The sequence below is a fragment of the Theropithecus gelada genome, chromosome 3 (genome assembly GCF_003255815.1).
Source record: "Theropithecus gelada isolate Dixy chromosome 3, Tgel_1.0, whole genome shotgun sequence".
Classification (NCBI taxonomy): Eukaryota; Metazoa; Chordata; class Mammalia; order Primates; family Cercopithecidae; genus Theropithecus; species Theropithecus gelada.
In genome coordinates this window covers 64,930,501-64,944,214 of record NC_037670.1, presented here as the reverse complement: position 1 = coordinate 64,944,214, position 13,714 = coordinate 64,930,501, and the positions used below count along the sequence as shown (strand labels likewise).

At 39.8% G+C, this 13,714-nt stretch overlaps 1 protein-coding gene across 1 annotated transcript in view; it reads left to right on the top strand.

Annotated features, from left to right (window-relative positions):
- The first annotated feature begins 272 nt into the window (after nt 1-272).
- ABCA13 (ATP binding cassette subfamily A member 13) overlaps nt 273-13,714 on the top strand; it is a 505,863-nt gene continuing 492,421 nt past the window's right edge. The window contains exon 1 of the mRNA XM_025379476.1: nt 273-367. Coding sequence (XP_025235261.1) covers nt 299-367 — 69 coding nt within the window. The 5' untranslated portion in view covers nt 273-298. The remainder of the gene's footprint in view (nt 368-13,714) is intronic.

Below are 13,714 nucleotides of genomic sequence, written 5' to 3'. Positions count from 1 at the left end.
CTTGGAAAGGGAGGGCGCCCTCTGTGTGTATGTGTGTATGCCCAAAAAAGTCCCTGAAGGCAGCTTTCTGTAACTCAACCCTCTTGAAACACTGAACGGCTAGTGAAAAGATTTCTCGGCAGATGCAGAACAAGAGGGGACATCTGATGCCTGTTTTATTCAGTCACCAGTAATCTCTCTTGCATCACTCACTTTTGTTAGAATTGACTAATAGGCAACATGCCTTCGCTTGAGCCCAGCAGATATAAGCACCATCCTTACAGGCAGGCTTCCTGACTGAGAGCAGGGAGCAGCAGGCATGGGGCACGCCGGGCGCCAGTTCCAAGCCCTGCTGTGGAAGAATTGGCTCTGCAGACTCAGGAACCCGGTGAGTGCTTGCCTTGGTTTTCCATAGGGTTCCAGTGAGGTCTGGAGCGAGATCAGGGTCTATTCTTGTCTGCCTGCCTCTGCCTCCTGGCAGGTACAAACACCCACGCTGCAGGGAATTTGGGAGGGTTGGATTATTTTAAATCAAAACCTGTCCCAAGGGTCAAAGTAGCTGAACACTTTAATGACCAGCATGAAATAAAAGCTGAATAATTTATCAGAAAAGGGCAAATTTAGAAAAATTCTAAAAAACAAACAAGCAAACAAAAAACAAGTGGAATTGAACTATAATTTGTATTCTGAGCATTCATTGTAATGACTGACCAGCGAATTCTCAGGTTTAAGGAACAAAGCATTGGCTGCATTTAATGCATAAACAGAATGCTGAAGGTACTGACTCCAAAGCACAAGACTGCACAATGTGCCTCACCAGAGCAGGGCATGACGTGTCCATGCTATGTTATCCTGTAGGGTCACATCTTTAGTGTTATAGAACTTATTTAAATTACATTAGCAAGGTTTTCTAAGCAGATTGGAATTGTTCAAATCAAACTTGTGTGAGTACTTAAGCAAATATCCTGTAAGTGTATGTTTTTATGAAATAGAAATCAATTGCTTATTATTATGATTAACTTTATTCCTGATGCTACTATATAAACATTAACACCTATAAATGTCATTTTTAGGAGAAGTAGATGTGCAGTAATTTACCTACATCATTTCTGATTTTAAGGTCTATAGTTAACCTACGGGATTTTTCTGCTGACAAATGCTTCGGTTTGAAGAGATTCAGTAATTGACATTGAATTACATTTTGCTGAATCTCAGAGCCAGAATATTCTATTTCTCTGTCTTGAAATAAAATACATGTTAAAGGAGATGTTTTCTTTTTTATGTGATCTTCAGGGTCAAAATAATTTCAGTTGAAAGTTTGTACAAAAGTTTTAAGTTCAGGAATAAAGGAGTGAGACGCTCTTCATCGATTGTTAATGTGTTCGTGTCTGTGTAGGTAGTTTTACATTTATAAACAGTGTATTTCATTGACATGCATGTTTGTTTTAGGGAATTAGCCTAGTTTCCCACGAAAGAGTGTTACAGGTGGAAGTTGGTTCCCAGGCACTGCTCTTTCCGCTTTATGCTTATCAACCTCAAAACAGTTCGGTGACCGAGGTAGCCAGCCTGCCTACTCCTCCTTAATGGACACTTGAGTTTTAAAAAAGTTTCACAATTACTTTTGCTGCTAAGGTAAGCATCCTCATCAGAAGGTTTTATTTGTTTGATAACTATTTATTTAAAATGGTATCTCCTGCATCCCGCCTTTCTTTGCCTTATTTTTCTTTAGTATTTATCACCTTGTAATACAGTACAGATTTTCTTATTTGCCAATTGCCTCTGGATCCTACATTAGTATGTTACATTCATGAGAACTGGACATTTTCCCCAACTGGTTCACCAATATATTGTCCAGCACCCAAAACAGTGCCTGGCACACAATGGATGTTCAGTAAATATTTGTTGAATAAGTAAAAGAAGGAAGGAATAAAGCATTTATGCATCTCTGTTATGTGCCAGATAGTGGGTGAACAAGAAAAGTGAGTTCCCAGCCCGCAAGGAGCTATAGTCTGTTCAGACAAAAGCAACAAAAAATGCAATTAAATATTTAATGAAACCACCTCTTGGGATACATCCTACAGATGTCCTTGTACAAATGGGAAGTGATATTTTTACAAGGTTATTCATTATAGCAATGCCCAGAATAGCAACAGAGTGGAAACAACACAAGTGGTTCCATGCATGGAATTTGGAGCTGCCTGACTGGGTTCACATCCCAGTTCTGCCACTTACAAGTTTACTTTTTCAGGCAATTTCTTAACTTGGTCTTCTTCTCTGTAAAATGAAATTGTTTGTAAGTATTAAATGAGTTTGTACATGTGATTGCAACAGTACCTGGTATGGGAGCTATTTTCTTATATGGTAGAAATGGGTGGCCTCAGACATCTGTGGACATGAACTGTGGGCTGTGAGGGGAGGAGGCACAGGGTAACTCTCAGTTTGTGGCTTGCACAATTGGGTTAGAACAGAACTCCAGGGGGATAAAATGTGAATATGTTTACATATCTTAATGTTATTACAGTGGAAATATTGAGGGCAAGCCCCTCTGGGTGAATGTCTTTAAACTGACCTATTTTTCACGGCATTCTCCCATTGTCCAATGATAATCTGTAAATTCTTTGTTTTTGAACTATGGAAGTGAGGTGTTGGCATGAACTGTGGAAAACCAAACTGCCCAAGTGAATAAATGGCCTCAAATACATGTTTATTTAGTGAGTAAAGCCAGGAACTACTTGTTAGATGAAGGAAACTTGTCTGTTTTTACATTTACTGGTTTTTTTCCTAGCTTTTTTAAAAAAAAAATTGATGCATAATAGATGTCCATAGTGTCAGCATACATGTGATAATTTAATAATTTGTATCATTCATAAAGAGCAAATCAGCATATGCTTTTACATTTGCTTTTTAAAAATCTTTATTATATTTCATGATTATAGTTTCTTCAAAAAAATCTTATTATAGATTCAAACAAAAATTTAAAAAAATAGAATAAAGGATAAATAGTACCCATCATACTTAATACCTAGCCTTATAGATTGTTAAAATTCTACTATTCTTGGAAAAAATAGTTTCTTACCATTATTTTAATACCATTTATTTTTTCCTCTTGGTTTTTATTTATTATAAAAACAGCACTAAAACAAAAGATAAGCATTTTAAGGTCATCTAAAATTTTATTATCCTAATTAACTTACTTTTGTGATCTTTTCTTATCCTTAGGCATACACAATGCAATATTTTTATGTAATTAAAGTCATAGCTTTTTTCCCACTTAATATTGAAGCCTAACATTTTAAAAGTTGCTGTGTGGTCTTCTTATTTAATGGTTTTATTGAATAATAGTTAATCAGTTGGATACACATAATTATTTGACCATTTCCTTATGTTGAAGATTAAAGTACTTTCCAGCTCTTATTGTTATGAATAACATCATTATGCACAAAGGATACACCTTCTCCTGGATCATTTCTCTTGAATAAGTTTCCTGGGGAAGATTCTGGGTCAAGGTAAGGACACATTGCTTCTGGGCAGGTGGAGAGCAGTTGGCGATGCCTCAGGGGTGTCCCCATGGATAGTTCCAGTGCAATGCCATCAACATTGTCAAATATTCAGTGGCTTCGAGCCATGCTTTTCCACGTGAATTTCTATTAATTTCTACATTTTATTCTAACTGTAAATCAATCTAATTCATTACTTATTTTACTTTTTATTTCTTTTAATTTTAATTTTTTAAAATTGACAGATAATAATTGCACACATTCATAGGGTACATAGTGATGTTTCAATACAAATAATGTATGGTGATCAGATCAGGGTAATAAGTATATCTGTCATGTCAAATGTTTATTATTTCTTTGTGTTGGGGACATTTAATATTCTCCTCATAGCAATTTGAAGCTATATGATATATTATTATTATTATTTCATATGGAGTTTTGCTCTTGTCACCCAGGCTGGAGTGCAATGGCATGATCTTGGCTCACTGCAACCTCCACCTCCTGGGTTCAAGTGATTCTCCTGCCTCAGCCTCCCAAATAGCTGGGATTACAGGCACGTGCCACCATGCCCAGCAAATTTTTGTATTTTTAGTAGAGATGGGGTTTCACCATGTTGGCCAGGCTGGTCTCGAACTCCTGACTTCAGGTGATCCACCTGCCTTGGCCTCCCAAAGTGCTAGGATTACAGGCCTGAGTCACTGCACCTGGCCTATATGATACATCATTGTTATTATATAGTCATCCTACAGTCATATAGAGCACTTGAACTTATTCGTCCTATCTAGCTGTAATTTTGTATCCTTTAACAAATCTATCCCTATACTCTGCCTCCTGCTACCTTCACCAGCTACTTCTTATCTTAGAGAATTAACAACAGCAACAACAATAACAACAACAACAACAACAACAAGAAAATCATGTAAGCCAAGTGTAAGCTCCTTGGATAGCTCTTAGTTCTGCAGTCTGTTTGGGTTCTCCCATGTTTTAATATTGAACAGAGCAGCTGAGCCTGTAGCATGTGTAGTATGGATGGCACACTTCCCCTAATCTATCCTTCAAATCATGGAGCAGTGACCATTCACAGAGTCGTTGTTGTCTCCAGGACCCTACATCTGTTGACACCTTGGATCTCTGTTCTGAATCTTGCCTCCTGTGACTGCTACTCACTCCTTTCCCTCCCCATCCAATTGGACAGGACTCTGATCCCTTATTCCATTAAGGAAAGCTGATATCCTGTAAGTGATGGCCAATTTTACTGAAGACTTGGGCTAGTGGAAGAGGGTTGAAGCATAGATTAATACAAGGACATCAATGTTTTAAAAAACTCATGGTTCTCTCCCAGCTATGGGCTGGAAGAGGATAATGGAAACAACAAAACTACACTGGCCACAGTTTTACTAGGAACATCCTTCTGCCCATGGAAACCACACCCCAGAACCCAGTGACAGATACCCAGATGTCTGCCATACATAAAGCACCGCATTCTTGATTTAAAAGGCCACAGTGATAAAATGCATACTTTCTTTTAGTCACGAATAAGAATTATGGTGTCACACCAGGGTTCATCCTCTGACCTGGCCTGTGGGGAATACGCGGAAGCCTATCAGAGTGTCTGAGTTCAAATGCCATCCCTCCCACCAGCATTAGAGAGACCTGAGTCAGCTCACCCGAACCCAGGCTGAACCCCTGCTGGGCTCTGCCGCTGCCTATCTACCTCCTAGCAATCTACCCTGGGGCTAGGGAGAGAGCTTTCCAAGATCACTACCTTGGAAATCACTTTTTTTCCTTTAAGATGTAAAGAAACATATTCTAAAGTTTCAACTACTTCAAACCTCAGAGCTTTTGCGTGTATATGTGTGTGTGTTTTTCTTTTCTAAAACAAAATAATCTCATTTCTTTGAGATTTTTGTCTATTACCAAAATCAGGTGCTAAAAACTGAACTTGGTGTTACAAGGAATACTTTTATTTTGCAAACACTAATCCTGCTAGCTACAGTCTCTGTCTTTTTCTGAAATTGAAAAAAATTTACAGATATCAAGCCTCAGAAGTAAAGTAGCTCTTATTTCTTTTGGACATTGTTTTAGAGGTTGGATTTTTGCTGGTTTTGCATAGTTACATGTTATAGCTCATCAACTATTTGTTGTCAAATTTGCTATAAGGGAATCAGCAGATGCCAGAAAGTAAAAAGTGAGGTGCCTGATCTCTCTCATAGGTTGGAAAAAGTCTTGAACTAACTAGTCTTGAACTGCTCCTATGTCTAGAGGTCCTTGGGGTCAGGGCATCCTCACTAGCTGCGGGTCAGAAGCGGCGCTGGGGTGCTGCTGAGCAGCCACCTGCGAGCCAGTGCACTTTCTGCTCCACTTCTCGGCAGCGGCCCACACCCAGGGGCGCTCCATATACAAACCCGCTCAGCTGCAGACTCCAGCACTGCGGAACAAGATTGGCAGTGAGAGGCGAGAGGGTCCTCAGGTGGTGTGGGAGCCCTTGAACTATTCTCGTTTCCAGCACTTACACAGAAGTGACACATTTCTTGCGATTAGGCCACGCGGATGACTGACAAGATGGCTTCTTCGTCTCTGGCGGCAGTCATACAGCAGTGCAGGTGCGATGGAACTCCTGATAACACGAAGCTCCCACCGAGGGCTCTTTCATAAAATGTAGAGGAATTCAACTTCTGTTTGGCTAGATGAGAAGATAAAGCTGATGATCTTCCTACTTGTCATTAAATCGGGAGCCTGTGGGATCTTGGGGCTTGGCCTGGGCTGCCCTGGCCTTCAGGACTCGCCTTGCACTGGACCCTGGTAGGAAACTGCCTCACTGCAAGGCCACTGCGGGCTATTTGAGTGTTTCTCAGGTTTACTAAGAGCAGTGATCTAGGAAAAGCAGTTCAGAAATCGAATTAATGAAAAGCAAACCTCCCTTTATATATATATATTTTTTAGCATGGGCTGGCCTGTCTACTAAGCTGTTTGGGGTTGGTTGGCCTGGTTTTCCCCATTCACAACCATGGTATCAGCAGTGCCTTTTCTTTAATTTCAATTGATCTTAATTTGCTTCTAAACCTTTAATTTTAGCTTTATTTTCCTCCTACACCCTCTCTCAAAGTACTAGTGATTGAATAAACAACCAAATATAAAAACACAACTTTGAAGGGCCGTGAGGGAACTCCTTGCACAGTGAAAGCGTCTCAGCGTATCATTAAGAGTCTGGCTGTGCAGTGAGCATCTCTTTTGTCCTGCATTGTTGTCTGAGTTTAAGAATGTGAGAATAGTGGCTGGGCGTGGTGGCTCACACCTGTAATCCCAGCACTTTGGAAGGCCGAGGTGAGCGGATCACCTGCGGTTGGGAGTTTGAGACCAGCTTGGCCAACATGGTGAAACCCCGTCTTTAGTAAAAATACAAAAATTAGCTTTGTGTGGTGGTGTGTGCCTGTAATCCCAGCTACTGAGGAGGCTGAGGCAGGAGAATCACTTGAATCCGGGAGGCAGAGGCTGCAGTGAGCCAAGATTGCACCGGTACACTCCAGCCTAGGTGACAGAGCGAGACTCTGTCTCAAAAAAATAAAAAAAATGTAAAAATAAATAAAATAAAATAAAATGAGAAACAAAGAATGTGAGATTATCCAGTCTTCTAAAGGTATGGAAAACTGACTGGATTTCAAAGACAAGTCATCCAGTTTCTCATTTACCAATTTGACTGTTAGGCTGAAAAGAGAAAATAATTCTCTCTAGGTTACTCTTTTGCTGAAATTGTTACCAGCATATTGGAGAGAAAATGACGAGGTCATCAAAAAGCTAGGTTTGGGAGATTTTATTTAGGATGGTGGATTTACGTGGCTTCTGTGCAAAACGAAAACCAAAAATAATAACAATAAAACAAAGACTTATTTTCCCAAGAGGCTTTTCCTTCTTACTTGTGAATGCAGCTCTCCTTGGGAAGCCTGCAGTTCCCTGGCATAGTTATTTACTTTGGCCCAGATAGGCCAGGGTTTTTCAATTACAGGAAAGGTTTTAAAAACAACAAACAACAACAAAACCATCACAGTAACAATAATGTGAGAGACCAGCGGCAAAGGCAGCCTTAAGCCTTGTTTTTATGAGATTGTATTGGAGGCTGAGGCTGTTTATTGGGGAACTGGTCCTTGTGAAAGGCACATTTCTTTTTTCAATTTGGAACTCTGGGGGCTCTTTTCAAGGAAACATTGCCCGAGGTCAGTGAGTGTCCTCTCCTCTCTCTGCTTCATTCCTGTCAGGGATGATTTAATCCTCCCCAGCTGCCTGCTGTTGGCTACGCCAGAGGGGTCCCCTGAGGGGTAGTACCTGTGCCTGGTCCTACCTGATTCTGGGGCTGTCCCGGCCAGACAGCACCTGTCATCCTCCAGGTTTGAAGTTGGAGCTCCTGGGAGAATTGAACCTGTGTGTTCTTGTGCCCACCTACTTGGAAAATAACCATTCCTTAGGGATGAGAGGGAAGCAGCCAGGAGGTACAGTGCCCTGTTCCGGACCCACGGAATGACGTCTGAGTGGCAGCTCACGGGGGCTGCTACAAAAGATCCCAGATGGAAGCTAAAATAGTGCTGTGCTGTGATCCTGGCAGGCCCTGAGGGCACACTCTCTCCTTCTGCACTTTGTCACATCGGCTGAGCCAGATGGTGTCAGAGTATGCTCTTTTTCCCTGCCAACAATCATGCACTTGAGACCAGGATATCAGTCCGATTTCGCACACCCTGCATGACAGAACTTCTTACTCCCATTTCACAGCTACAGAAAATGAGCCAGGAAGGGTGGTTAACTTGCACAGGCCCATTTGAGGGGAAGCAGCAGAGCTGTGCTGAGACTCGATTTTATCTGATGCCTGAGCCCCTGGCGCTTCTGGACAGGTTTCTCCAGTAAACAACACCAATACAGCACTCTGAATGTATCTGATGAAGATTGGAGCGGCTGAGCTAGGAACAAATGCCACCAGACTATGAGAATTAGGAAACACTCTTGCACATGCTAGGGGTGTCAGGAACTACTGGACGTATTGCCACAGCACAGCCTTGGTGCTGTCTCCAGCACAGCCTTGAACTCCGTGTCTACAACACACATTGGCATGGGTGGTGTGAATCCCAAATTCCAGGTGGGGTTAGGCGCTGCCCTTACTGCTTCTGTTGCGGGATTTCCTTGTTTCCGGTGGTAATTCGATTATCCTAACATACTATTCTTTTGATACATCACATTATATTGATACTGGACATCTTTTGTTTTTTGTTTTTTGAGATGGAGTTTCTCTCTTGTCACCCAGGCTGGAGTGCAATGGCGCCATCTCAGCTCACTGCAACCTCCACCTCCTGGGTTCAAGCAACTTTCCTGCCTCAGCCTCCTGAGTAGCTGGGATTACAGGTGCCAGCCACCATGCCTGGCTGTTTTTTGTTTGTTTTGTATTTTTAGTAGAGATGGGGTCTCACCATGCTGGCCAGGCTGGTCTCGAACTCCTGACCTCAGGTGATCCATCTGCCTTGGCCTCCCAAAGTGCTGGAATTACAGGTGTGAGCCACCATGCCCAGCAGATGCTGGACATCTCTTAATAAATTCTAAGCCAGATGTGGTGGCATACGCTTGTATTCTCAGTTACTAGAGAGGATGAGGCGGGAGGATTGCTTCAGCCCAGGAGTTCTAGGTTGTGGTGAGTCACGATCCCCCTCCAGCTCTCCGGCCTGGGTGACAGAGTGAGACCTCACCTCAAACAAAACAAAATGAAATGAAACAAACAAACAAACAAAACCCACCACCAACAAAACAAAACCAACAAACAAAAAACCCCAGATTCTAAGTAGTAATATGGCTAAATCCAAAGGGAACTCGAATTACTAACCCTTTTTGGGTTCATGCCATTTGTTGACTGGCGTCTGCTCAGAAGGGATGCACAGTTCATGTAAAGCCAGTTGATGCGTCCAGTGTTGTATTGTCCTTGACTCAGTGTGGTCTGTGCTTGCAAACAGTACATGTATTAAGGCTTACTTGGTTTTCTATTTTAAGGAGTTAGTGTAAGAATTAACTTTTTTCTCTATTTTTTCCTTCTATAACTTGCCCATCGAATTCTTTCCAGTTGTGTCATTAGAAGCCTGGTGATTACATGCATGACAAGTATTTCTTTGTTTAGTTATCCTCTTTTTTTCTTATTTTTAGTGTTCAGACTTGACAATTCGTATATCTTAAAATATCTTTTCATTTTCTTTGAAACATGTCTTTTGTAATTTCAAAACTGCTGAAATTATACTTCACTCATCCATAACTTTGATCAATTTTCTGCTCTTTTTGTTTTACTAAAATTAAATTTACCCTTTTTTACACTTTCATTTACTTTTGAGTTGTATAATGTTTTAATTTATCTTTTTTTTTTTAAAGTCTCCATTCAAATAGCCTAATGTCATTGTTAAATCACTCTTTTTTACCTCCTTGTACATAAAAGGTCATTTTGTTATAAAATAAAAGTAGTAGGGCCTCTTTTTGGACTTCCCATGCCGCTGCGTATATTTACATTTCTGTTTTGCACCAATTTTACATTTTTTAAAGCACTGAAATGTCATACTATGTTCTAATATTTTGTAGCATTAGAATTTTTCATAGCTCTTCTTTCTTCTTAGGAAATATTTGTTTTTAAAAACATGTTTACTTACCAATTATATTTTAGAGACATTTTGACTTAATAATTTATTCCATTGGTATTTTGGTTATATTTCCATTTAAATATAAATAGGAGCTTGGGATGAGAGCATCCTCTCACCATTCCTCTTTCCTCATTCCCTGGAGTCTTCTTGGCTGACTCCAGGGTGCCAGTGGAAGGAGTATACTGCTTGATGTCCTGTATACCTACCTCCCTGCTAGTTTCCTTGTGGCTATGGCTTTCCATAGAGTACCTGCACTCAGCCATGGCAGAAAAAGCACTACGTCCTAAGTCACTAGTGCAAACATTCTAACTCGATCATAATAATTGTGGATTCAAAAAATGTCCATAAATGTATATATTTAGCTCCATTAAAAATAGTTGTGTTTAGCTGAAAATGCTATATCAATACCTTAACGATTGATGCTTAATTTCTAGTTTTTTTTTGCAGTTGAAACAATATTAAAATAACTCTTTTATACCTATTTTAGATACTTTCCCAATTGTTTCCTCATGAAAAATCTATCAAATGAGAATCTTCGGGTCGAAGAGCATGCACATCTCACAATTTTAAAACATCTTGCTTACTTGACTTCCTGAAAGGTTATACCAATATGCATCTCCTTTCAGTGTTCATACTTCATTTTGATTATTTGTGTGTCTCCTTTGAGTACTTGAGTGGAGAAATTATTCCTCATTCATCTTTATAATGCCAAAGTCTCTAGCTCGATGTTTGAGAAAGTGCTAAATAAGTGTTCATTGAATGCATTTTGAAAGAAAAGCAATTATTTTTCAATAGAAAGCCAAAAAACAACGCTACTTCTCACAAAAAAAGAGAGAAAGAAGAAAAAATTGGTTTATTTCTTTCTATCAGTATCCAACTAACTAAAAGGTTTGCAGAAAGTTTACTTGAGGAAGGAATTTTGGGCTTTGATGGAGAGACGTTTGGAAGCCTGGACTCCTAAGTGTAAAGGATCTAGGCAGATCAACTGTAACTATAGTTGCTATTTGGCACTTGGACTCTCTCTTAGCTTTGACTTGTGCTTTGTTGGAACCCCTTGTGTGAACACTGGACTGTGTTTTCCTGCAGTGCTTAACAATAAGAACTTCAAAATACATCTGGGAAAGTCCCCTCTTTTGAGAGGTTGGCATCTGGAGGCCCCAAATGCCCCAAAGAGACACAATAGAATTTCATGCTTCCTTCAAAGCCCTTTGTTTCCAGAGACAAGGGCAACAGACTAATTATGTGCTTTACTTTAGCTTCCTTGATTTTCTAAACTTATGGTGTTTTCCTCTTCTCTCAGACAATGAGATCTTCTGGCTAGCTCCTCCCTTTGAAAGGCTCTCTTTCTTTCTTATTCATTTACAATTTTATTTTTGTACCTAAGCGTTTTATTATTTGTGGTTTTTAGTTGCAACCAAATCAACATACCGCATGAGCCACTTGGAGGATTTAAAAACGTATTTAAACTCAGTTTGGAAATTGTTTGTTCAAGACAGATGGAAAATTACATATTTAATCTGTGGGCCTGAGCTTCTGTCCAGGTACCATCACAAATTAGTTCCAAGATATTGCACGAAATAATAACTTTATGACATGCAAGATGTAAAACTGGCACAGTATTACCTATCTCACTGGTTGTTGTGAGGATGAAATAATGAATGAGCAAGTGCTTGCAAATGCTCCATGGTTATGTGGACGAACTACTTAAGGATAGGGCTTGGTCTTCACGTCTGAATTCCCAGGAAAGCCTCATTCAGGAGTTGTGTATGGCTCTGCTTCATTTAGTTTCACAAGGACATTCATTCTATCCTTCTGGACAGAAACTAGGTCATGTTGGTTCACTGCTATTTCCCCAGTCCCTGTAACAGTGCCTGACATAGTACACAATTCCGAATGAATGAATGAGTGAAAACACTTATTTTTATGGCTTTAGTACACCACAGTTTATTGATCTATTCTCCCATTGATGGGTTTTGCATGACTTCCAATTTTTTTTTTTTCTTTCACAAAAACGATGAATGCTGTGTAAACACTTTTGAGCATTGAGCATACCGCTTGGTTCACGTATATAATCCCTTCTTAACAACTGTGTATTTGGTTAAATCATATGGTTTTCTTAAGGTTGAAACCAGTCTAATCTAACAAAATTAATATGGTTCAATTTACTACATGGTTATTGAATTATTGGGTTTAGCTTACTAATATTGTCAAATTGCTGTCCAAAGTTCCTGTTTATCCATATGGTCACTGACAATGAGTATTGTCAGACTTTTTACATTTTCCCGAATTGGTGGGTGTAAAATGATGATCTCATTGGGGTTTAATTTGCATCTGCTTGAGTACTACTGACTGCGCATCATATAAGGTGTTCATATTTTGCTCCTATCTGATCATTTCTTTTGATTGTGTTTGATTCTATCATTTCCTACTCATTGATTTGTAGGCATTTGTAGGTATTACAGACACTCCATTGTCAGTTATATATGTTGAAATGGATCCTTCTAAGTCTATGGTTGGTCTATCCACTCTTCAGATGGCTTTACTGAAGAACAGAGATTTTAAATTTGTAAATAGCTTGTTTCTTTTGTTTATGATTTTTGTGTCTTATTTAAGCATAAACAAAACATAAAGAAAACTGTATGTTTTCTTCTGAACATTTTTCTAAAGTTTCTTTTACTTTTGGCTGGGTGCAGTGGCTCACATCTGTAATCCCAGCACTTTCGGAGGCTGAGGAGGGCAGATCACTTGAGGTTAGGAGTTCAAGACCAGCCTGGCCAACATGGTGAAGCCCCATCTCTACTAAAACTACAAAACTTTGCCGGACATGGTGGCATATGCCTGTAATCCCAGCTGCTTGACAGACTGAGACAGAATAATTACTTGAACCTGGGAGGTGTAGGTTGCAGTGAGCTGAGATCGTGCCACTGCATGGCAGCCTGGTTGGCAGAGCAAGATTATCTAAAAAAAATAAAAAGAAAATTTCTTTTATTTTTTATTGAGACAGGGTCTCACTTTGTCATCCAGGCGGGGTGCATCGGTGAGAACACAACTCACTGTAGCCTCAACTCCTTGAGCTCAAGCAATCCTCCTGCCTCAGCCCCTCAAGTAGCTGGGACTATAAGGGCACACCATCATGCCTGAATAATTTTTGTATTTTTTGTAGAGATGGGGTTTCTCCATGTTGCCTAGGTTGGAAGTTTTTTGTTCTTTGTTTTTTTTCCACATTTAGAGTTTTGTATGTGATGATGACAAAGACCTAATCTATCCCTGCCCCCTCCATCTCTACTTTCAGAATAACCAGTTTTATAGCACAATTTGTTGCAGAAGAAATTATTCTCCTTTTGATTTGTCAACCACCATTCTCGTATGTCAAGTTTCCAAATATGCACAGCTCTATTCCTAGGCTGTTTCATAGGTTACTTTGCTTATTAAGAAACTAATAGCATGGTGTTTTAATTACTATTATTTTACATAGCTTTGTTATGTGAAAAGACAAGTTCTTTCAACCTGTTGATGAAAATTGTCTTGGGTATTTTTGATCATTGTTCTCCCAAATACATTCTAGAATCAGCTCATTAAGTATGA